Raw genomic sequence first — 24,257 nt, forward strand, 5'->3', positions numbered from 1 at the left:
GGAGGCGCCCGCGACCCCCGCTCCCCGGGGGAGGTGGCGAGGGCTCCTGGCTACCCCCGGCTCCAGGCACGCGGGGTCGTAGGGGAGGCGAGCTGGCGGGCGGAGGTGCGCGCGGACACTTACTCGGAGGCCGCAGGTGCCGAGGGGTTCCCCGTGGAGAGCGGGCCGGCTGGCCGGCCGGCCGTGGAGGGGACGCATTCCTGGGGAGCCGGCGCGGCCGCCCGTCCGCGGCCCCCGGTGTGTGGCAGCGGCTGCAGTAATGCAAGTTTCCTGTGGGGCTCCCGACTTCTCAGAGTTGAAGGCGCCGATTCGGGACGCGAGGTGCTCTTGGAAAGAGTTGAGAAACGCGGACCTCTGCTGGCCTTATGCCGGGTTTAAATACGCGAGCTAGGACGTCGCTTCCCTGTCTTTCGTCCTTTTGGAAAACTAGGGTAGGAGGAAAGGAGCTTGGGGTGACTACGAGAAACATTCGACCTTGCTTCTTAAATAGCTTTCGGCGCAGGAAAAGCTCGATGATTATTTATCAGCATTTCAAGAGGGGCTTTTAGACATTGCCTCTAGTGATAAGTTGCCCTCACCATAAATAAGGGAAACGGGCCCATACCCGCTTCTGTCCTAAACCAGATTTGAGCTTAAGCCACACCTGATGTAAGTTCCAGGCTCAGCCCAGCTGCTGCTACCGCACAAATGACCCTGGCAGGTAAAGTAGACTGGCCGGCTACGAGGAGGACTTCTGGGATGGTGTCTTCCCCGCGGTGCCTCAAGACAGCTCTGCACCAATCTACAATTACCAGGATAAGCCATCCTGTGTTCAGCTGCAGCTAAACTGGTATTGAACAGAGCGGATTCATGCCCAGATGGATGTTCCGGAAAGAGAATGACCCCTGTCAGTAAACCCAGTGCCTTGGAGATCAACTAGCCCAACAAGCTGTGAGCTGGATGTGTGACTACCACTCATTCTTAAACCAAGCCCTTTGCCCCAAGGCTTTGGTGTGGGGGAGAAAATTTTCTGGCGCTATGGAGTGGAAGCTCCACTGAAGGCCTTTTCCTAGGCATGTCCTTTTTACCATCCTGAACCCCACGTTCCTAACGTGAGGACTACATGGGAAAGCATGTCACAGCAGGTCATAAAACACAGGTCCATATCACTGATGCTCTGACTTACCTGGCCAGCAGATACATCCTTAAAGTTACACATAACATTTAAATACATACATTTGAGTCCAAAGTAGAAGATATATTTTAAAATCCAAATACTGAATGGACAAATGTGCATATTTAATACAGTGGGATATTATTCAGTCATTGAAAAGGAATAAAGTACTGGTACATGCCACAGCGTGGATGAACTTTGAAAACATCCTAAGTGAAAGAAGCCAGTCACAAAAGGACAGATATTGTATGATTCCACTTACATGAGTTATCTAAGCTTGGCAAATCCATAGAGACAGAAACCAGATTTGTGGTTGCCAGGGACTGTGGGGAGTGGGGAATGGGAAGTGACTTCAAATGCGTATGGAGTTCCTTTCTGGGGATGGAGGGCTGATGAAAAAAGGCTCTGAAAGAAGATAATGGTGACTGAATGCGCTTTATGCCACTGAATTGTATACCTTTAAATTGTTACAGTGTTTGGTGAGGTTTTTTTTTTCTGTGCCACTCAGCTAGCAGAATCTTAATTCCCCAACCAAGGATCAAACCTAGGCCCCTGGCAGTGAAAGCACTGAGTTGTAACCACTGGACTGCCAAGGAGGTTCCACAGTGGTCCATTTTATGTTATGTGTATTTGACCACAATAAAAAGAAATCCAAATATCCAGCTTCTATAGACATGTCAGATCTGCAAACTGGGCACCCTGTCCACATGGCAACAATCAGCTGGAGCTGAGGAGCCCTGTACCCTTTGGATACAGCTCCCAGGTCACCCATGTGTCACCTAGTCACTGTACTCATTTGTGTTACCACATGGCCCCTGAAGGCATGTATGTTTTTCATCTCCGACTAAACTACAAAGCTCTCTACAAATGTTCTTTATAAATCTAGTGTGGCACTTTTTATAGTTTCCTGTCTCCTGCAGATATTTTTACACTTCTTCCTTTCAACAAAGCACAGCTGTTTAATAGTCTGTGTCTGACCGTTGATATTTGAAGTTTCTGAGAGTCTGTTTCTGCTAGTTCTTACTCATGGTGTCCTATTTCCTTGTGATCTGCCTGATTTTCTTTGACCTTGCTGGACCCTGTATTTCCAAATTTATTTATAGGGATAATTGGAGGCCTAGAATGAAGCTACCTTTGTCTCCAGATACTTTATATTTGTTTCTGCCAGGCTCCTGAGGGCACTGCTAGTGCACAATGACCAACGTCCAAGGTCAGGGGGCTTCCCTGGTGGTCCAGTGGCTAAGCCTCCAAAGAAACTAGATCCCACATGCCCCAAGTAAGAGTTAGCATGCTGCAGCTAACAAAAAAGATCCCTCATGCTGCAACAAAGATTGAAGATTGCATGTGTCTCAACTAAGACCTCGTGTGGCCAAATAAATAAATATTTGACATCCAAATTCAGGGCTGGTGGGTCCCTGGACCCCCAGGTGATACTAATACAGGTTGCCTAAGTAATGAGACTGATTTGCTTATTGTACCCAGGGTGGGGTCAGTGCTGACAGGCCTACATATCCCAACTCTGTGTTCAGTGACCTCATGTCAATAGTTTGAAATCACGTTTACAGAAATTGGCAAGTGCTATAGACAGCGTTGACTATGATGGCATCAGAGTCAACAAAAGAGTCCGAAATGCAGTGCTTGGATGCAATCTCAAAAATGACAGAATGATCTCTGTTCATTTCCAAAGCAAACCATTCAAAATCACAGTAATCCAAGTCTATACCCCAGCCAGTACTGCTGAAGAAGCAAAAGTTGAATGGTTCTATGAAGACCTACAAGACCTTCTAGAAGTAACACCCAAAAAAGATGTCCTTTTCATTATAGGGGACTGAAATGTAAAAGTACGAAGTCAAGAAATACCTGAGGTAACAGACAAATTTGGCCTTGGAGTACAGAATGAAGCAGGGCAAAGACTAAGAGAGTTTTGCCAAGAGAATGCACTGGTCATAGCAAACACCCTCTTCAAACAACACAAGAGAATTCTCTACACATGGACATTACCAGATGGTCAACACCAAAATCAGATTGATTATATTCTTTGCAACCAAAGATGGAGAAGCTCTGTACAGTCAGCCAAAACAAGACTGGGAGCTGATCATGGCTCGGATCATAAACTCCTCATTGCCAAATTCAGACTTAAATTGAAGAATGTAGAGAAAACCACTAGACCATTCAGGTACGACCTAAGTCAAATCCCTTACAATTATACATGGAAGTGAGAAATAGATTCACTGGATTAGATCTGATAGACAGACTGCCTGAAGAACTATGGATGGAGGTTTGTGACACTGTACAGGAGACAGGGATCAAGACTATCCCCACGAAAAAGAAATGCAAAAAGGCAAAATGGTTGTCTGAGGAGGCCTCACAAATAGCTGTGAAAAGAAGAGAAGTGAAAGGCAAAGGGAAAAGGAAATATATACCCATTTGAATGCAGAGTTCCAAAGAATAGCAAGGAGAGATAAGAAAGCCTTCCTCAGTGATCAATGCAAAGAAATAGAGGAAAACAACAGAATGGGGAAGACTAGAGATCTCTTCAGGAAAATTAGAGATACCAAGGGAACATTTCATGCAAAGTGGGCTCAAAGGACAGAAATGGTATGGACCTAAAAGAAGCAGAAGATATTAATGTGGCAAGAATACACAGAAGAACTATACAGAAAAGATCTTTATGACCCAGATAATCAGGATGGTGTGATCACTCACCTAGAGCCAGACATCCTGGAATGTCAAGTGGGCCTTAGGAAGCACCCCTATGAACAAAGCTAGTGGAGGTGATGGAATTCCAGCTGAGCTATTTCAAATCCTAAAAGATGATGCTGTGAAAGTGCTGCGCTCAATATACCAGCAAATTTGGAAAACTCAGCAGTGGCCACAGGATCAGAAAAGGTCAATTTTCATTCCAATCCCAAAGAAAGGCAATGCCAAAGAATGTTCAAACTACCACACAACTGCATTCATCTCACATGCTAGCAAAGTAATGCTGAAAATTCTCCAAGCTAGGCTTCAATAGTAAGTGAACTGTGAACTTCCAGATGTTCAAGCTGGAGTTAGAAAAGGCAGAGGAATCAGAGATCAAATTGCCAACATCCTCTGGATCATCGAAAAAGTGAGAGAGTTCCAGAAAAACATCTACTTCTGCTTTATTGACTATGCCAAAGCCTTTGACTGTGTGGATCACAACAAACTTGTTGAAAATTCTTCAAGAGATTGGAATATCAGACCATCTGACCTGCCTCCTGAGAAATCTGTATGCAGATCAAGAAGCAACAGAACCAGACATGGAACAATGGACTGGTTCCAAATTGGGAAAGGAGTACGTCAAGGCTGTATATTGTCACCCTGCTTATTTAACTTATATGCAGAGTACATCATGAGAAATGCTGGGCTGGATGAAGCACAAGCTGGAATCAAGACTGCTGTGAGAAATATCAATAACCTCAGATATGCAGATGACACCATCCTTATGGCAGAAAGCGAAGAGGAACTGAAGAGCCTCTTGATGAAAGTGAAAGAGGAGGGTGAAAAACCTGGCTTAAAATTCAGCATTCAAAAAATGAAGATCATGGCATCTGGTCCCATCTCTTCATGGCAAATAGATGGGGAAAGAATGGAAACAGTGACAGACTTTATTTTCTTGGGCTCCAAAATCACTGTAAATGGTGACTGCAGCCATGAAATTAAAAGCTGCTTCCTCCTTGGAAGAAAAGTTATGACCCACCTAGACAGTATGTTAAAAAGCAGAGACGTTACTTTGCCAACAAAGGTCCATCTAGTCAAAGCTATGGTTTTTCCAGTAGTCATGTATGGATATGAGAGTTGGGCCATAAAGAAAGCTGAGCACCAAAGAATTGATTCTTTTGAACTGTGGTGTTAAAGAAGATTCTTGAGAGTCCCTTGGACTGCAAGGAGATCAAACCAGTCCATCCTAAAGGAAATCAACCCTGAATATACACTGGAAGGACTGATGCTGAAGCTGAAGCTCCAATACTTTGGTTCACCTGATGTGAAGAGCCGACTCACTGGGAAAAACTCTGAAGCTGGGAAAAGATTGAGGGCAGGAGCAGAAGGTGGAGACAGAAGATGAGATGGTTGGATGGCATCACTGGACTCAATGGACATGATTTGAGCGAACTCCAGGAGACAGTGAAGGACAGGGAGGCCTGGCATGCTGCAGTCCATTGGGTTGCAAAGTGTCAGACACGACTGAACAACAAAATAATGTATCAGGACCCTTCCCCAGCAAGCCAAGAGCTGGTGATAAACATCTGCCACACACCACTGGTGAAGCCCATTATTGAGGGCCTTCTAATAAGCCTGCGTGATTGTGGGCAAGGTCTCATCTCCCCACTATGTGGATCCTGGACTTTGATTTCTGATCTCTTGCCTCAAAAAACCATTCACACTAAAGTTCAAATATGCTACGCTTGGCAAATATCTACAGGCTTCAAGTGGCCTTCTTGCTGGATTAGTTTTCAGGATTCTTTTTTTCCTTGAGTTTCGCCTAGTCCTTACTATCTTGTCAGCATGTGGTGGCTTTTAGGATGTTTTTAAAATATGTTTTCTAGCATTTTTAGTTGCTTTCAGCTTGAGTGTGTGTCTGAATAACTAAGTATCAGGGCTGGAAGTCAAGCTCTCACTGAATGTTTATGATTATTTCAGACACATTGAAAGAGTGACTGTTAGGTTCCAGAAGTGAGTTATTTAGCCGTGACTTGTGTTTTGACCTTTCTGTGCCTCACGTGTAAAATGGGATGAAAATAAGACTTGCCTCATAGAGTTATGTGAATTAAAAACAGTATTTGTCAAGGAAGGAGGGTGGGATAAACTAGGAGTTTATGATTAACATATACACGTGCGTTCATGCCTGCTCACTTGTGTCCGACTCTTTGTGACCCCATGGACTGTAGCCTGCCAGGCTCCTCTGTCTATGAAATTTTCCAGGCAAGAATATTGAGGTGGGTTGCCATCTTCTACTACATGGGATCTTCCTAACCCAGGGATCGAACCTGTGGAAAAGGATACTACCATCCCGCAGTCAGTCTGCAGAACTGGCAAGTGGATTCTTTACCACTGCGTCACCTGGGAAGCCCAACATATACACACTGCTATGTATATAAAATAGATAACCAATGAGTACCTACTGTATAGCACAGAGAACTACACTCAATATTTTGTAATAATCTATAAGGAAAAAGAATCTGAAAAAGAATATACACACACATATACCCATACACACATATAACTGAATCATGTGGGGTGTACACCTAACATGACACTGTTAGTCAACTACACTTCAACTGAAAAACATACCAAAAAACAAACAAACAGTATTTGTCAAGAATTTAGAACAGTGCTTGGCACATTGTAAGTGCTAGATACCAAAACGCATGCTAAGTCACCTCAGTCTTGTCCGACTCTTTGGAACCCTATGGACTGTAGCCTGCCAGGCTCCTCTGTCCATGGGATTCTCCAGGCAAGAATACTGGAGTGAGTTGCTGTAGCCCTCCTCCAGGGGATCTTCCCCAAATACCAAAAAGTATTTGTTAAATACCACCCTCTATGATCTTCGCATCAGTATGCCCCACGCTGGGGACTGAAGTCAAACTACTCTTCCTAGGACTGGTAAATTCAACTCTTACTTCACTCCTCCCCCTGAGATGAAGGCTCATTCACCAAGGGGTGGGTGTTTTGGGGTGGGGGAAGGATAAGAACACGGATGGAGACATGTGGCTGTGAGGAAGATGCAGATCCAGCCCTGGCGTTTCTGGGTAGACTTGGTCCTCGCCTAGCAACTTGCAACCGAGTACTGTTTTCATAAACAGAGGAGCTATGGTGTTTGGGGAACATCATTAGCAAGGCCCAGCCAAGGGGGGAACTTTGAAGGGAACACTCTAACCACAGGATGAAATACAGCCCCTTCCTCAGAGACAGAGACAGAACGGATGAGCTGCGGAATTGGAAGCCTCCCTCCTTGTGCAGAAAAGGATACTACCATCCTGCAGTCAGTCTGCAGAGTTCCAGCCAGAGCCCCTCTCCCCTGTGCCTCTGGACTGTGCTCCCCACTCCATAGGCATCAGAATGTGGACAGTTGTAAGTCAGCCCCCTGTGAGTGCTCTCGGGACCCTCCTGTCCCTCCCTACCGAGAGAGGATTGGCAAACATTCACCAGCACGCCATTGGTGGAGCCCTATGTGGTCCCAGTTCATTGCAGGGAAAGTCTCCCCGACAATGTGGGCCTGATGATAAATTTCAGAGACTGGGCCAGTAAAAATTTGCGGGGCAGCGGCACTTCCCTGATGGTCCAGTGGCTCAGACTCTGCACTTCCAACAGGGGGCCTAGATTCGATCACTGGTCAGGGAACTAGATCCCACATGCCACAACTAAGAATTTACATGCTGCAACTAAATATCCTGCATGCCACAGCTAAGACCTGGAGCAGCCGAATAAATAAATAAATATTAAAGAAAATTTTTTAATAAACCAAATAGTCCAAATTGTTTCTATGCCTACTTTTTCTTGGCTATAACTACCACTCTAAAAATGGTTCCCAGCTCAAATACTAATAGATTGGCAAGCTGCCAGACTAAAAGTTAGGCCACTTGAGGCCATATTCAAACAGAGAGATAGTAGATATAAAGTGCTTCAGAAGACGGATGTGTTCAAAGGTGAGATGGTGTAACACAGTCGCTCTTCTAACAATGAATGATTAAACACGGAACATCTGGTCATGACCCAGTGACCCGGAGCAGAGTTGGAATCCGTCTACCGATGCGCTTGGTGAGTTCTTAAGTCAGGAATCCAGATGGCTGCCCAAATGTCTTCTCCCTTGCTCCCACACGTGCGTCATTTTGGCTGCCTCTGAAAACCTTTCCTAGTTCTGGGTGAACATTTAGGGATGGAGGCTGCCCCCTACTACAGAAGCTGGGGGATGGGGGCCATTTCACTCTTCCACCTGGGAGTTCCAAGTCCTGGGCATGGGACCTAACCTTGATCTAGTAGGCGGATGGTCTAGTCAATTGATTTTTTTTTTTACTGACGTATAGTTGATTTATTACAGTATTATGTAAGTTTCAGGGGTACAGTGTAGACATTGGTTCCCTTTTCTCCCCACCTGCACCAACATTTGTTACTTTCTGACAGGTGTGAGGTGATATAGCTCTTTGTGGTTTTGATTTGCATTTCCCTGATAATCGGTGATGTCGAGCATCTTTTTATGTGCCTGTTGACCATCTGTATGTCTTCTTTAGAAAAATTTCTATTCAGGTCTGCCCATTTCTCAAGTGGGTTGCCTGTTGTTTTTTTTATATAATAGCTTTATTGAGACATAATTAACATACCATAAAATTCACCCTTTAAAGTTTTTTTTAGTATAGTCACAGAGTTGTGAAACCATCACCACAATCAATTTTAGAGCATTCTTGTCATCCAAAAAAGAAACCCTCTACCCATTCGCCATCATTCTTTCTACCCCTCGCCTTAGCTGACTGAGAGTTCATTTCCTATTTCTATGGATTTGCCTCCACTGGACATTTCATGTAAGTGGAATCATATAATATGTGTGATTTTGGGTCTGACTTCTTTTTCTCAGCATATTTTACATCCATGTGGTAGCACGTATTAATACTTCATTCTTTTTATGGCCGAGTAACATTCCATTATGTGGATTTGCCACATTCATTGATGGACATTGGGTTGTTTCTACTTTTTGGCTATTATGAATAATGCTGTGATGATGATTAGTTTACAAGTTTTTGTGCAGATGTGTATTTTCATTTCTCCCAGCTACATGCCAATTCACCAGAGGGGAATTGCTGGGTCATATGGTAACTCTACGTTTAACATGTTGAGAAACTGCCAGCCTGTTTTCCAAGGCACCATTTTACATTCCCAGCAGCAGTACAGGAGGGTTCCAGTTTATCCACATCCTCACCAACACTTGTTATTGTGTTTCCATTTCTTTTTCATTTTAGTCTTGGGGAGGTAAAAGGGTATCTCATTGTGGTTTTGATTTGGAATTTTGAGGGCATACGGGGCAGTGGAGAAATGCCTTACAGCAGAAATGGCCACTGGAGAGCCTGAGGTATTGGAGGCAGTGAGCTCCCAGTGGCGCCATTGGCATCCTGGCTGTGGTTGCTTCCTGGCCATTTACTGAGCTGGCTTCTCCAGTCTCTCCACGGAGCCTATGGTCCTCAAATAACGTCACTTTCCACTGAAGCTAACCAGAGCCAATTTCTATTGCTGCAAACCAAGGGTCACGATTGATACTATCTTTGATAACATTTAACTTTTTCTTTATACTTACTTCTCCTGAGTGCCTTCTCTCTCGTTGCAGTCCTTCACTTCTCCCCAGAGTACTGTGATAGTCTCCTTGCTCTGGTCCTTTTCCCCAGACAACCCCTCTTCCCCATCACCTGACCGTAGGCCCCGGAGATGCAAGTTTGATCTCCTTCTCTCCCTTCCCTTTAACATCAAGTTTAACCTCCTTGCTTTGGCACACAAGGCCATCCATGTGACCACTGTCTTCCCTGAGTTGCTCTCCTGCCACTTCCCCCAGGCACCACTCAGATAGGCTTAGAGCGAGTGCCACATTTATGTAGCTTCTCCGCCTCTCCCTGGTCGCCTCCTCCTGCTCCTCCTCCTTCCCACCCTGTCTGCTCTGGATGCCTCTATGTCATATCACAAAACACTGTCGTTATTATTGACATATCTGTTTCCCTCACTATGATGTAACCTTCCAAAGGGGAAGAGCCAGTGCTTCCTGCCACACTTTATCTCTGGGCTTAGCATGCTGCAGGGCACACACAGTTAAACTGAGGTCGCTGTTAGAGGATCTGGTACCAGTTTCTGCTATTCTGTCCTTTTTCCTAGAACAGTGAAAAGGTGGAGGGGATCCACAGCACACTGAGGGGGAGGTAAGTGGCCAGCATCTGGTGAAGCTTCACTGTATGCCTTTGGGATACCACCAGTGACTCAGGGGAACGTGGAGTTAGACCTGACTGCAAGAACGGACAACGAGATCATGGAGAAAATTGTGTCTTTTCAAACTGTTGAAACTCCTGGGGGAAAACTACGAAGGATGAATTCATGCTGACTGAGGGCTTAAGGTTTATGGGGCTGAAACCCACTGTGAACTTTTGCACATGTGTCTACTGTCACGTGAGATAACACACCAGCTTCAGGGCGGCTCCACCTGTGACTTTTCTACGGTCTTTCCTGGGATCCTCTGAGGGGCAGCCTATCCTATATCTGAAAGCGAAGGAGTGAGAATGGCCGGATCATCCTCTTGAATATGCGGCCTCCCTCCCTCCCTCCCTCCCTCCCTCCTGCCCACATGAAAACATACTTATTCAGACTTGGGAGGAAGGACCACGCCACAGTGGTACTGAAGGAAAGGGAGAGATGGTTCTAGACTTCTGTGTACCTTGCCTTGAGCTTATGTCCCTTTCTAGGGTCTGACCATACAAACCTTTGGCTCACTGAATGAGTCTGGCCTTGGTGTGTCAGAGGGTTCCACGAGTCTGCTGGCCCAGCTTTCCTTGTGTGCACGTTTAAGGCAACCAAGATACGTTTATTGAAACTAAGAAGTTAAGTTTGGAGCAAACAGTATTAACTAAAGCACAGACTTCCTCTGGGTTTCACCAGTTCTTCCTAATGTCCTTTTTTTTTTTTCTGATCCAGAAAACCAGGATCCTGCTTCACATTTCGTCATCGTCTCCCTTTAGGCTCCTTAGACCTGTGACAGTTTCTGAGTCTTTTCATGTTCGTCATGACCTGGGCTTTCTTTTTCTTTTGGCTGTGCTGCATCTTTGTTGTAGCATGTAGACTCTCTAGTTGGGATGTGCAGGCTTAGCTTCCCCACGACACAAGGCATCTTAGTTCCCCAACCGGGGATCAAACCCGCATCCCCTGTGTCAGAAGGCAGATTATTACCCACTGGACCACCATGGGAAGTGCCATGACCTGGGCATTTTTGATGAGTACTAGTCAGGTGTTTTGTATAGATTCGTCATATTTGTAAAAATCTGTTGGATTCATCCTGGCCAATGAGGTGTAGCAAACTCCAGCCTGTGGGATGGATCTGGGCTGCCGTGTCTGTGTGGTCTGCAAGCTAAGAATAGTTTTCACAGTTATTTGTTTATTTTTGGTTGTTTGTTTGTTTGGGCCACCAGACAAGTGGGATCTTAGTGCTCCAATCAGGGATGGAACCGCAACCCTGCTGCAGTGGAAGTGCAGAGTCTTAACCACTGGACCACCAGGGAAGTCCCAGTTTTCACATTTTTAAGTGGTTGGAAAAAAATATCAAAAGAAGATGATTTCATGATATGTGGAAGTTCTTATGAAATCCACATTAATTTCAGCATCCATAAGTAAAGTTTGATTAGAATGGGGCCACGCTCATTCTTTTCTGGACCAAAGTTCTGTGTGGCTGCATTTGTGTTCCAGCGGCTGAGCAGAGGTGTCCGACAGCCCACTGGGTCCACAGATCTCCACTGTTTACTCTCTGGCCCTTTCCAGAGAGTCTGCTGACCCTGATGCGGATGGCCTGTGGGGGCCGGATTCACTTTGATTCAGAAACTAAGTCAGCTATTAAAAGAGCACTGAAGCTTCACGCTCATTCATTCAATCGTTCTGCAAATATTTATTGAGGGCCCTTTGTCAAAACTTGCAGAGACCCTTATTTGAGCAAGTGTTAACTGGTGCTAAGACCCTGGAGTTGGAAGAGATTAATTCTCATCAGACATCTTCCCGCGTCTCAGGCACAGTTTCTGCCGGCAGTAATAATAGCTGCCATCCTATTTTGAGCACTACCTTATGCCAGGAACACTTTATTTGCAATATCTCTTTTAATCCTCACCACCACCCCAGGAATTGTTCCAGGAGGAAACTGAGGTTTAAGAGATTAGCCACACCCGAGGGCACACAGGGTGCTACTCAGTGGCAGAGGCAGGACTTAGCCCAGCCTGGCCTGTGGGGCCAGTGCTGGGTAAACAGAATGCTCACCCCGCACCGGAGGGGCCGGGGGTTCTGGAGGAGAGACTGGGGGGTGGGGGAGGCTCTGAGTGGTTCCTGGACGACTATGCCTTTTCCACCTCCAGAACTCTGGAAGCAACAGGCCAGGATGCAGAGGCCAGTAGCCAGAGGCCCATGTGATATGCTATTATCTTTTCAAAAGCACATCACATGGTGCTTTCAGAGCGTCACATGGTGCTCTCTGGTGTCCAGCGTGTGTCCCCACGTCTTGAGGTACAAGCCCAGTGAAACTGTTCACCATCACTCCTTCCTCCTTTTCTGGTGTCCCTGCTGTGCCAGCCACCCGGCTGGGAGAGTCTGGGCTCTCTGCTCACTTGGCAGGAAGGCGACCCCGCTTCCTCCCCTGGCCTGGGGCACTGGGGCCCGCTTCTCTACTGCCTGTGCGGCCAGCTGGTGGGCCTGAGGGGGATGGAGGTGCAGATGCCCTCTGGGGGCCAGAAGGTACACCTGAGCTGGTCTTCTTCCTGGTCACACAGGCTGAGAGACACCCCAAGGAAAGCACCAGCAGGAGCTCCTCTGGCCAGGCTGTTGACACGGATCCTGCTGCCCCTGGCTACTTGGGCCTTCCTGGGTGGACAGCCGCCCTGACCCTAACCCTAACCCTATGTGTGTGTGCTCAGTCGTGTCTGACTCTTTGCGACCCCATGGAGTATAGCCCACCAGGCTCCTCTGTCCATGGGATTTCCCAGGAAAGAATATTGGAGCCGGTTTCCATTTCCTACTCCAGGGGATCTTCCCGATGCAGGGATTGAACCCATGTCTCTTGCACTGGCGAGCAGATTCTTTACCACTAGTGTCACCTGGGATGCCTGACCCTCTCCCTAACCCTTCCTGGCCGCCACCAGGACCTCCCCCTCCACATACCGACTCAGCACAGAGGGACTGAGGCTCAGCCTGGGCCTGAAGGTGGTTACTGCTACTGGCCCAGTCACAGCAGGTCCAACTGGTCACAGGCCTATTCTGCTCCACACAATGACTCCAATATATATGTCTTAATAAGAACCAAAAAAGAGGAGCCAGATCCAATGAGAGAAGCTCCCTGTGGGTGTCCAGAGGACATCCAACTCTGAGCTATTTTTTTTGGAAGGAAACAAGTCATTGGAGAGTTTTCTGTTCCCTAAAGCGTCCCCAGGAACCTTTCAACCAGCTTGATAATCTATCTCTCCTAAGCCCTCAGCGGCTGCAAAGTTGATTCATAAAGCTTGTTTTTCTTCTTGGGTTTTTCAAAAAGAATGCAATGCAAACCAGCTTGCAAGCCCTGAAGGTAAAATCTGACCAGTGGGGTGCCTGCTGGACCATGGCCCACACCGGCTGTCCCAAGGTCACGGTGACACAGCCTGGCTGGGGAGCTGGCTCTGTCCTGCGTTCCGGGATGTTCTGAGGACTCACCAGGAGCCAGGTTTCTGAGTGGCCGCCACACAGGGGGCTCCGTGCCAGGAGAAGGATGCTGAAGCCGTCCTGTTCCTCTCACATGGAGCTCTGCCCCTGGGAAGGAAGGACCTTTACAGAGGTCAGCGACGTCATCTCAAAGGCTGGTTTCTCTGGGAAAGGCGCTGGTTTGGGTGGGTGGGGGTGTTGGACTGAATACATGTGAAGGATAACCTTTGGCCCACTGGCCTGAGAGAGGCTTCATAACCAAGGACGAAATCGGACCATAACTTTCATCTGTTTATAGGCGGGGGTACCGTCTTTTCAAGGTCAAAACAGCGCTGCAGCCTTAGTCACGCTCCTGAAACAACCCCTGAGCTGGGGATCTGTTTTTGCCTGCTAGGTGCTCTGCAGCCCAGCGGAGTTCAAGGCTGTGAGCCAAGCAGATGGGCCCGTGCGATGTGTGTGTCACGGGAGAGGGTGGCTGACACGGGCCGAGCTCTGCCCCGGGGAGGCTGGCTGTGTGGTTTCTAGTCCAGGTGCGCACCCACAGGGCTCTGGGGGGCAGGGAGCAGGGCTTTTTCTGCATTCTCTCTGGCAGCTGCTACCAGGGTTAAGCTTGGCCGATGATGCTCTTCATAACGGCTGCACACAACTGCTCAGGGGGTTTACTGATAAGAAGCCACAAGCCAGGGCTCTCAGCAGCACTGAGCACCCAACACCTCCCACCCCAGTCTAACAGCAGACTGGGATGATCTGGATCTGGCCATGTTAGGCTAAGGGTCCAGGTGCCACTCGAGACGATGGGAATCAGGCCACACGTGTCACGAGGAAGGACAGCTGCTGGCCGAGGCCCTCTCTGCCCCCGGGGACCACGCCACCTCCTCATCCTGGCAACCCTGCTCCAGGCAGCACGGGATCAGGCATAGGGATGGCAGTCGGGGTTTCCAGCCACCACGTCCATCCAACCCCCAGTGTTTTTCTTGTTTCCACCCACTTTTCTATTTTGGACAGAGTGGAATGTCCAATTCCGTGAAATCTGTTGCTTAACAGAAATATGCTTTTAATGTCTAAACGTTCTGAAGATTAGAGAAGGGGTAGGGAAATGCCAGAATAGTGGTACCTCTTGGCGGGGGGGACCACACACTCACACACACAAAGTCCTTTGTGCTTCAGAAACTCTGCTCGGCTTCAATGATCCTAGGATCTTGTCTAGAATCTTGGGAAATGGTTAAGCCAAGAATTTCAGTCGTGAATATTTCTGCAGTGATTTCTTCTGGAAGTTCTTCTTCTAAGCAAATTTTGGAACCTAACAAACAAGAGAAGAAAGCAAATGCCTTCATAATGATTAGGTTTCTAACTCAGAAGCATTTTCCAAAAAATATGAGGAACTGATACGAAAGAGAAGTGAGAGGCACTCTGTGCAGGGATTTGGCTCTGGCTCCTTGAGAAGTCCTGGGGTGGAAATCGGTCAAAATCCCTCCTTTGTGGTTTGGTTTTGGAGCACTGTTACCCAAATCTCTCTGCACACGTTATTGGAAAACCTCAACTATATGGCATCATTGATTTTACTGTTTTGAGACACTTAGGAATACTGTATCCATGTATGTGCGTGTGTGTGTGCGCGCGCGCGTGTGTGTGTGTGTGTGTGTGTGAAAATTACATTCTGAGATACCAAGTACACAAGGAATGGGGTGGAGGAGCTTGCAGGTTGGAAATGACAGATCAGACACTGGAGTCTAGAACTGTCTGAGTTAGGAACCCTGTTCAATTTGAAATTGGGAAAAGACAACAAAAGGAGAAGAAGGAAGCCCAGTGAGGGGTCTTTGCTCCTGACTTCTTGGGGGGGTGCAGCGGGGCAGCCCTCGGGGGTTGTCCACAGACATGTTCCAGCACACTCGGGCCAATGGACTAAAAGAAGGAGGTGGGAAATCCTCATATAGGAAAGAAGAAGAGGATGATCTTTTTTGGCCACACCGCACGCGTGTGGGATCTTAGTTCCCCGACCAGGGATTGAACCTGTGAGCCCTGCAGCGGAAGTACCAAGTCCTAACCACTGGTCCACCAGGGAAGTCCCCAGGAGGATTTCTAAAGACATTCAAGTTCTGGCAACTTGGGTTCGGGCTCCTGCCTGCCCCCGGTCCCTGACCCTCTTGTCCTCCAAGGCTCTCCTGACTATACCTCCCCTGAAACGACTTCCAAACTGTATTCTCAATTAGTGGCCAGTGATCGCCTACCCTGGTTGGAAAGATGAGGACTGCGTCGGGGGAATAAAGGGAAAAACAAGGCCAGAAGACACGGGGGATGTCAGAGCCCGCGAACAAAGGCTTTCATCTCTTCAACGTGACCACCGCTCCCTGGTCCTTTCATAACTTATTCATGTTGGGTTCCCCACAGACCTGCTTTGTTGTGTGCGCAGTATGAAGGAGAGTGGCTGGCACCACTCAGGAGACATAAATGCGCTCAAGTCAACAACAAATTAGCGTGCCCTGGTTACGTGCCCAGACAGAGCCCACTCGCTAGTAGTACCTTTGACAGAGGAGGCTGCAGGCTCGGATTTCCAGCCCTCGGGATTCAGTCCAAACAGTGTGGCAAAGCAGTCCGTCATCTCCTCTTCCGTCATGTGCTCACCTGGGCATCGCAAAGCGAAAAGGAGGCGGTTCAGCTTGTGGGACTGAGCTTCATATCAGAGCTTAGCATCATCTTTCTAAAGTCTTCCAGAGAATTATTCCACGGGTTTCTTTTTCTTAAGATACAAAAGCCACCTGGGAAGTCCCGTGTTACGGTCACATAGACTTCCTTATATGGCGCTAAAAGTGGGGCTCCAACCTGGGGGACTGTGTTGGGGCTTGTGCAGATGGGGAACAGCTTTCTGATAAACACTGCACTTGGCTTCATTTCAGTTTCCCTCATGTTAGAAACACCAGTTTTGCTGAGATGAAATGATCACCCAGAGAAAAAGGAAAAAAAAAATTTTTTTTTTGGTCTTTTGGCTGTGCCACACAGCATGTGGCATCTTATTTCTCTGACCAGGGATTGAACTCGTGCCCTCCACATTGGAAGTTCGAAGTCTCAACCACTGGACTGCCCAGGAAGTCCCTAAAAACGATTTTTTTTTTTTTTACTTTGGTGTGGTTTTATCTCACAAATGTAACCCAATCTCATGGTACCTCATCGTGAGGTTGATGGCTGACACTTGTATTCCTGCTTTATGAGTGCTGTGCTAAATTGCTTCAGTCATGTCCGACTGTTTGCGACCCCATGACTGTAGCCTGCCAGGCTCCTCTGTCTATGAGATTCTCCAGGCAAGAATACTGGAGTCGGTTGCCATTCCCTCCTCCAGGGGATCTTCCCAACCCAGGGACTGGACCCATGTCTCTTCTGTCTTCTGCATTGGCAGGCAGGTTCTTTACCCCTAGCGCCACCTGGGAAGCCCAAGGTGAGAGGAAGGCATCTAGGGCCCTGAATTGCACACTCCCAGAAAGTTGGAACACATACTCCATCCTTCAGGTCCCTGCCATCTTTCCCTTTATCCCTTGTTTACCAGCCATGTGAGTCAGTAAGCAGCATCCTCAGGGCTGAAGCTCTGTCAAATCAAAGATGCAGGTGTCCCAGCTCAGTTCTCTCCAGTGGGATGGGCCCAAGGGTGTTACGAGACCTACCTAGTTGTGTATTTACCTTTAGTTTGAAGCAGATTCAGAAAATCCTCTCTTTGAATAGCCTTCTCTCCCTTCGAATTGGTGAAACCAAGAATGTCAAAGCTCTGCTGGATGCCGCTCATGGTGTTACCGAAAGGTGGCCTATGATTGAGGTAGACTTTGAAGAAAGCTGGTAAGTTGATTTTGTCGATGAGCTTTCCAGTGTCCACATACTCACTAAATCTGATTTCGTTAAACATATCTTCAATCTAGAAAAGAGGTTTGGGGGGGAAAAAAATGGACCACAGTAAGCAGATGGATTTCTAAGAATTGGAGCGTAACAGACAAATGTTCGTAGTTAGCTTAGAACATGTCTGCTATGGGTTGACTGTATCCTCCCGCCACCCCAACCCAAGAAAGACAGGTTGAAGTTCTAACTCCCCATCTCTCAGAATGTGACTTTATTTAGAAACAGGGTCATGGCAGATGTAACTAGTATGATGAGGTCAACACTGGAATAAAGTGGGCCTTTAATCCAATATGACCGGTGTCCTTGTATAGCAGTGGGGCAGGTGCAAGCTGGTAGTGGGCCTACTCAGCCATTGGTCGGTGCCACAGTGGGCCCCTCCCCAAGCAAGCAACCATTAGCGAGCAACTGTCAACGAGAAACAATTAGTGGTCCTGCTCAGCGATTGGCTGGCGCCGCAGTGTGCCCCTCCTGTCCTGTGTATAAAAGGAGCTCGAACTGGTACTGAGGGGAGATGATTTTTTGAGATGCTAGTCTGCCATCTTCTTGGTCTGCTAGCTTCACGATTAACATTGTTATTCCATGTTCCAACAACTCATCTCCCAATGTATTGGCCTGTCGTGTGGCAAGCAGAATAAGCTTGGCTCAGTCACATTCTCATTAAAAGAGGAGAGAGACACTCAGGGCCAAGATGGACATATGATGGTGGCGGCAGAGGTTGGAATGGTAACAGCTTAAGCCAAGGAAAGACAAGGACTGCTGGTAACCACAGAAACTAGAAGAGGCAGGGACGGTTTATCCCCTATGTGTTTCACAGAGAGCCTGACCCTGCTTGACACCCTGATTTTGGACTTCCACAAGAGAATAAATTCCCACTGTGTGAAGCCACCCAGTTTTTGGTACTTTTTACAGCAGCTCTGATCCACTGTCCAACTGGCCAATACTATTAGCACTGGCATGAACAGTGTTTCATTTTATCACTTTTCACCTAAGTATCAAAGGTCTGTATAGTCAAAGCTATGGTTTTTCCAGTAGTCATGTACTGATGTGAGAGCTGGACAATAAAAAATGGCTGAGCACCAAAGAATCAATGCCTTTGAACTGAGGTATTGGAGAAGACTCTTGAGAGTCCCTTGGACTGCAAGGAGATCAAACCAGTCAATCCTAAAGGAAATCAACCCTGAATATACATTGGAAGGACTGATGTTGAAGCTGAAGCTTCAATACTTTGGCCACCTGATATGAAGAACCGATTCATTGGAAAAGACCCTGATTCTGGGAAAGACTGAAGGCAGGAGGAGAAGGGGATGACTGAGGACGAGATGATTAGATGGCATCACTGACTGGCCCCAGGAAATGGTGAAGAACAGAGAAACATGGCGTGTTGCAGTCCTTGGGGCTGCAAAGAGTCAGACATGACTGAGCGGCTGAACAACATCAAATCTTACACTGTATTTGCTATGTCCCTGCTTGGACTGTGAAGAAGGCTGAGCGCCGAAGAACTGATGCTTTTGAACTGTGGTGTTGGAGAAGACTCTTGAGAGTCCCTTGGACTGCAAGGAGATCCAACCAGTCCATTCTGAAGGAGATCAGCCCTGGGATTTCTTTGGAAGGAATGATGCTAAAGCTGAAACTCCAGTACTTTGGCCACCTCATGAGAAGAGTTGACTCATTGGAAAAGACTCTGATGCTGGGAGGGATTGGGGGCAGGAGGAGAAGGGGACGACAGAGGATGAGATGGCTGGATGGCATCACGGACTTGATGGACGTGAGTCTGAGTGAACTCCGGGAGTTGGTAATGGACAGGGAGGCCTGGTGTGCTGCGATTCATGGGGTCGCAAAGAGTCAGACACGACTGAACGACTGAACTGAACTGAACTGAACTGCTTTGTGAAGAAGCTGTTTTGTGCCATGTGCTCAGCCGTGTCCCACTCTTTGTGACCCCATGGACTGTAGCCTGCCAGGTTCCTCTGTCCATGGACTTTTCAAGCAAGGATACTGGAGTGGGTTGCCATTTCCTCTTCGAGGGGATCTTCCTGACCCAGGGATCAAACCCATGTCTCATACATGTCTCCTGCATTGCAGGTGGATTCTTTACCTGTTGAGCCATCAGGGAAGCTCACAGAATCCTGAATAATTTAGACATTAGTTTATATAAATAAGCAAATAATTCAGTGTGAAACTCAAAGACAGGACTGATCGCTTATGACAACTGCATTGTAGTTCTTTTTTCCTTTCTTTCTTTTCCGTGTTTATCCTGCAGTCTTTTATACACACAAAGATATTTTGTAACATACACACGACTTATGTGATATAATTTTTAAAATGAAGACCTAGGAAGCCATCATTCATTGAAAATATCAACACAGTTGACAAATATTAAGTGAGACTGACCATGAAAAAAAGACCCCAATTTTTAAAATCATGAATGAAAGATGGAATGCAAGTATTGACACCAATCTTACAGAAATTAAAAGGAGTAGGAGCGACTGTATGCCAATAAATCAGATAACTTGGGAAAAATGAACAAATTCCTAGGAAGATACAAATGACCAAAACTGACTCAAGAAAAACTGGAAAATCTGAACAGACCTATAACAAGTAAATAGATGGAATTAGTAACTTTACAACTTCTGTGAAGAAAAACCAAGGACCAAATGACTTCATTGGTGAATATGTCTTCCTCCACATTGAGAGGTTTTGAATTTTATAGAGAAAGACAAGGAGAGAGAGAGAGAGAATAAGAGCCATAGAATAGTGGGAAATAATGGTTTCCCCCAGAACATAACTCTAACTTGGTCTGTAGGAATGAATTTGGAAGATAATCTGTATTTGTACACAATATTTACTGGTAGATAACCGATTTCTTCCTGTCCACTAAATAAATGTAGAGCAAAAACTGAAAGAAGCACCAGTTGGAAGCAATGTCAAATATCAGCCAGTCTGGAGCATCCCAGTGTCTTGGTCTTGTCCCAAGTATCAAGAAGAAAATACAAACCTCTTGCAGTCCACCCATCTTGATCATAATTACTATGAAGGATCTGGGGCACTTTCTTTACACTTTTTCCCATGCATACAAAATACATGGGTCTGTTTTTTTGCAAATCTGGTTTGTGTATATATTCTTTTTGTATCCTGCTTTTTACACTGTATCTTAGTAATCACCTAATATTTTCAAAGAAGCCACATATTCTCAATGCAACACTCCCAGGAATGGTCTTTAGACATAACATCATTGGTTATGGATACAAATGAACCTTAATCATTACTATGTCAGCAGCTCTAACTGGTAACATTTTCATGTATAGCATTTATTGAGTTATATTATGTGTAACTGATGTTAAACTATGTATAATTTTCTGTATAAGTAAAACTATATGGTAGCATATTATTTACAGATTGTACCATACAGATTTTTTTTACTATTTATTTATTTGGCTGCCTTGGGTGTTAGTTGCAGCATGCGGGATCTTATCTTTCATTTCAGTGTGTGGGGTTCTCTCTAGCTCTGCCCCACGGTCTCCAGAGTGAGCACGGGCTTCAGTAATTTAGGCATGTGGGCTCTCCAGCTGTGGCACATGGGCTCCAGAGCATGCAGGCTCAGTAGTTGCAGAGCACAGGCTTACTTGCCTCACAGGCCATTGGATCTTAGTTCCCCGACCAGGGATTGATAAGGAGTCCCCTGCATGGCTGGGTGACTTTTTAACCACTGGACCACCAGGGAATTCCCTGCACCATATGATTTTAATAGCATGAGTACATGCATGTGCTACCACTTACTATGAGCCAGAGGAGACTGCGGCTAAAACTACAATCTTTGATGACAGATCTCTATTCAAACCCTGGTGCTGCCATTTTCCACGTGACTTTGGGTGAGTAATGTGATGTTCCTTATCCTCGGTTTCCCTTTTTGAAAAGGTGGGTAATACGGTGAACAATTTGCAATAGAGCTGATCTGCAGCTTACTGTGACAGCGTATCTAAGTGTAGACATAATGCTTAAAACACAGTCAGCACTCAACAGCCATTAAGAGTTCTTGTGATTATGGTACTTTCTACGCCCTTGCTGATTACAATGCACACAATTATATCATCTATTAACATAGAAACTATAATGTAATGATATGTGTACATTATAAACACAACATGTGATTTAAATTCAATTCAGAAATAGGACAGTAACTCAAAGATGACAGAAAGAAATCCCAAAGTGCCTGGAGTTATTCATACTCAGAGCATTCCAAAGATCTCAGGGAACATGCTTGGCACAAATCACTCTGTAGGTGATTCACCTCTTACCCTCTTTCCTTAAATGACTGATCAAAACTCACTGCTCAACAAGCAGAGAGCTGGCAGCTTTGGCATCACGACTTTCTTTCCCAAGCCTAGTTTGCAAGTGTTAGTTGAAGAGGCAGGTTCTGCTACGTGTCTGAACAAGGTTCACGCTTGGGAGAGGAACCCTGGAGCTAGAATGAAACACCACAGCCTTCCCAGGGCCCCGATGGGGGCGGCGGCGGAGGGGAGGAGCGGGAGCCCCCAAGGCCACCCAAAATGCTCTGGCTGGCTTCAACTTGGTCTTTTATTGGCATTCTCGTGCTGGGCTGTCATCTGCTAAGGCAGGGGTTCATTTGATTCACCCGGGAGCTTTAAACATTCTGAGGCCCAGGCCCCGTTCCCAGAGATCCTGATTTAATTGGTCAGGGGTGGAGTATGAGCAGTCATAGCTTAACAAAGCTCCCCAGGGGATATGAATGTGTGGCCAAGGTTGAGAAGTTATGGCTTTAGGGCAGGGGAAATCAAACTATATCAGGCATCAAGATGACTAGGAGGCCCTGTTAAAACACGGACTGTTGGTCACATCCCCAGGGTTTCTGATTCTGCAGGTCTGGGATGGGGGCCGAGAATCTGCTTTGCTTACAAATCCCCCTGTGAGGACTGTGCTGCTGGTGTTGGGGGCCACAGCTTTGAGAACTGGTTTTTACACCGTGGTGCTTGGCGGAGGTGATACTTGTGCCAAAAAGAAGCAGGACCAGCTCTTGCGACTTTCACTGAGGGTAATGATGGGTGGCAGCTGTGATGCATGGTCTAATTCTTCGGGTCTACATCTGTCTCCTCCATTAAGCTGTAGCAATGGCATTCATCTCTATTTCCACAGCAGCTTCCTCATTCAGAAGGCCCAGAGAAATGTTTACTGAATGAATGAATGAAACACTGTGGGCACAATGTAAAAAGTTCTGTTAAAACTTACAAAAGGCCTGGGACTTCCCTGGTGGTCCAGCGGTTAAGACTCCGAGCTTCCACTGCAGGGGATGCAGGTTCGATCCCTGGTCAGGGAACTAAGATCTCACCTGCCACATGGTGCGACCAAAAAAATAAAAATAAAAATAAAAAACCTCACAGAAGGTGTATTTAGAATAACCGCTTACTGCCCTAGTTAATTTAGTTCAATCTACTAGAAGTTACTGAGCATTTGGATTGGCACTGGCAAATGGAAGACTAGTCGTTTAATTATTACTAGGCGGCCCTGCATTCTAGGATTGTACAGTTAGCCAATCAGTCAGCAAAGGTTAAGCACCTACGAAGTGCCAGGCACTGGTGTGGGTCCTGTGAAGGAACACTTAGGGGACTACACAAACACACACACACACACACACACACTCACTCCAGCTAGAGTAAACTAACAGGGAGGCTCCATCACTGGCTGCTTGGCCCTGTGCCCACACCTGGGGGCTTTTCAAAACTATCCAGGCCCAGGCTCCACCCCGAAGTTCAACAGATTAGAGGCTGAGCCCAGGTATCAGTACTTTTTAAGTGCCCCCAAGTGATTTTAACATGGTTGGACTCTGTGGCTCTAAAAGATCTCAGTGCCTGAATGCAGGAGGTTGACATCCAGGGCTGGAGGAGTGTTCAGTAAGGGGGACTTGGGAAGACTGCCTCAGAAGAGGTGGGCCACTGAGGATCCAGGCAGTGGGAGCGGAGGGGAAGGCACTCTAGGCTGGGAAACAAGTGTGAGGAGGCGGGAAGCAAGGGAAGGGTGCCCACGAAACACTTCCAAAGCACTCTCTGTGTGTCTCCCATTGCTGCTATAACAAACGATTACACACCTAGCAGCTTAAAGCACACAGACTGACCTCACAGTTCTCAAGGCCACAAGTCTGAAATGGGCTTGAAGGGCCAGAACCAAGGTGTTGTTGGTAGGGCAGCATCCCTTCTTCCTTCTTTCCTTTTCCAGCTTGTGGAGACAGCCTGCATTTCTAGGCTTGTGGCCCCCTCCCACCTTCAAAGCCTGCAAGCCCGTCACCCTTCTGAAGCTCTTCTCTCATCGTGGCTCCTCTTTAAACTCTGGCCCTCCTGCCCCCCTCTTATTTATTTGGCTGCTCTGGGCCTTAGTTATGTCATGCAAGATCTAGTTCCCCCACCAGGGATCAAACCCTGGCCCCCTGCACTGGGCGTGTGGAGTCTTAGCCATTGGACCCCCAGAAAAGTCCTCTGCCTCCCTCTTATAAAGACCCTTGTAGTTACACTGGGCCCACTGGGTGATCCAGGATAATCTCCTAATCTCCAGACCCTTGATACAATCATATAAGTGAAATCCCTTTTGCTGGGTAAGGTAGCATGTTCACAGGGAGTTACCCACCTATATTCTATGCCCCTCAATTCTAGGCACCACTCTGGGAATGCTGAACCCCAGGATCCCCTCCCTGGATAACCCAGGCCCATTCCTAGGACCTGTGGGGGTCTTGTCCTGAAGTCGCCCGCCTGAGAGGAACCTAAAGTGGTGATGGTTGCGTGACTCTGTGAACATACTAAAAGCTGTT

The 24,257-nt window shown here is 46.9% G+C and overlaps 1 protein-coding gene across 1 annotated transcript in view; it reads right to left on the reverse strand.

Annotated features, from left to right (window-relative positions):
• Nucleotides 1-14,670: 14,670 nt before the first annotated feature.
• CFAP251 (cilia and flagella associated protein 251) overlaps nucleotides 14,671-24,257 on the reverse strand; it is a 74,690-nt gene continuing 65,103 nt past the window's right edge. Inside the window, exons 22-24 of the mRNA XM_068990020.1 lie at nucleotides 17,234-17,462; nucleotides 16,085-16,186; nucleotides 14,671-14,864 (exon numbers count right to left, since the gene is read on the reverse strand). Coding sequence (XP_068846121.1) covers nucleotides 14,728-14,864; nucleotides 16,085-16,186; nucleotides 17,234-17,462 — 468 coding nt within the window. The 3' untranslated portion in view covers nucleotides 14,671-14,727. The remainder of the gene's footprint in view (nucleotides 14,865-16,084; nucleotides 16,187-17,233; nucleotides 17,463-24,257) is intronic.

This window comes from Capricornis sumatraensis, chromosome 17 (assembly GCF_032405125.1).
Source record: "Capricornis sumatraensis isolate serow.1 chromosome 17, serow.2, whole genome shotgun sequence".
NCBI classification, from domain to species: domain Eukaryota; kingdom Metazoa; phylum Chordata; class Mammalia; order Artiodactyla; family Bovidae; genus Capricornis; species Capricornis sumatraensis.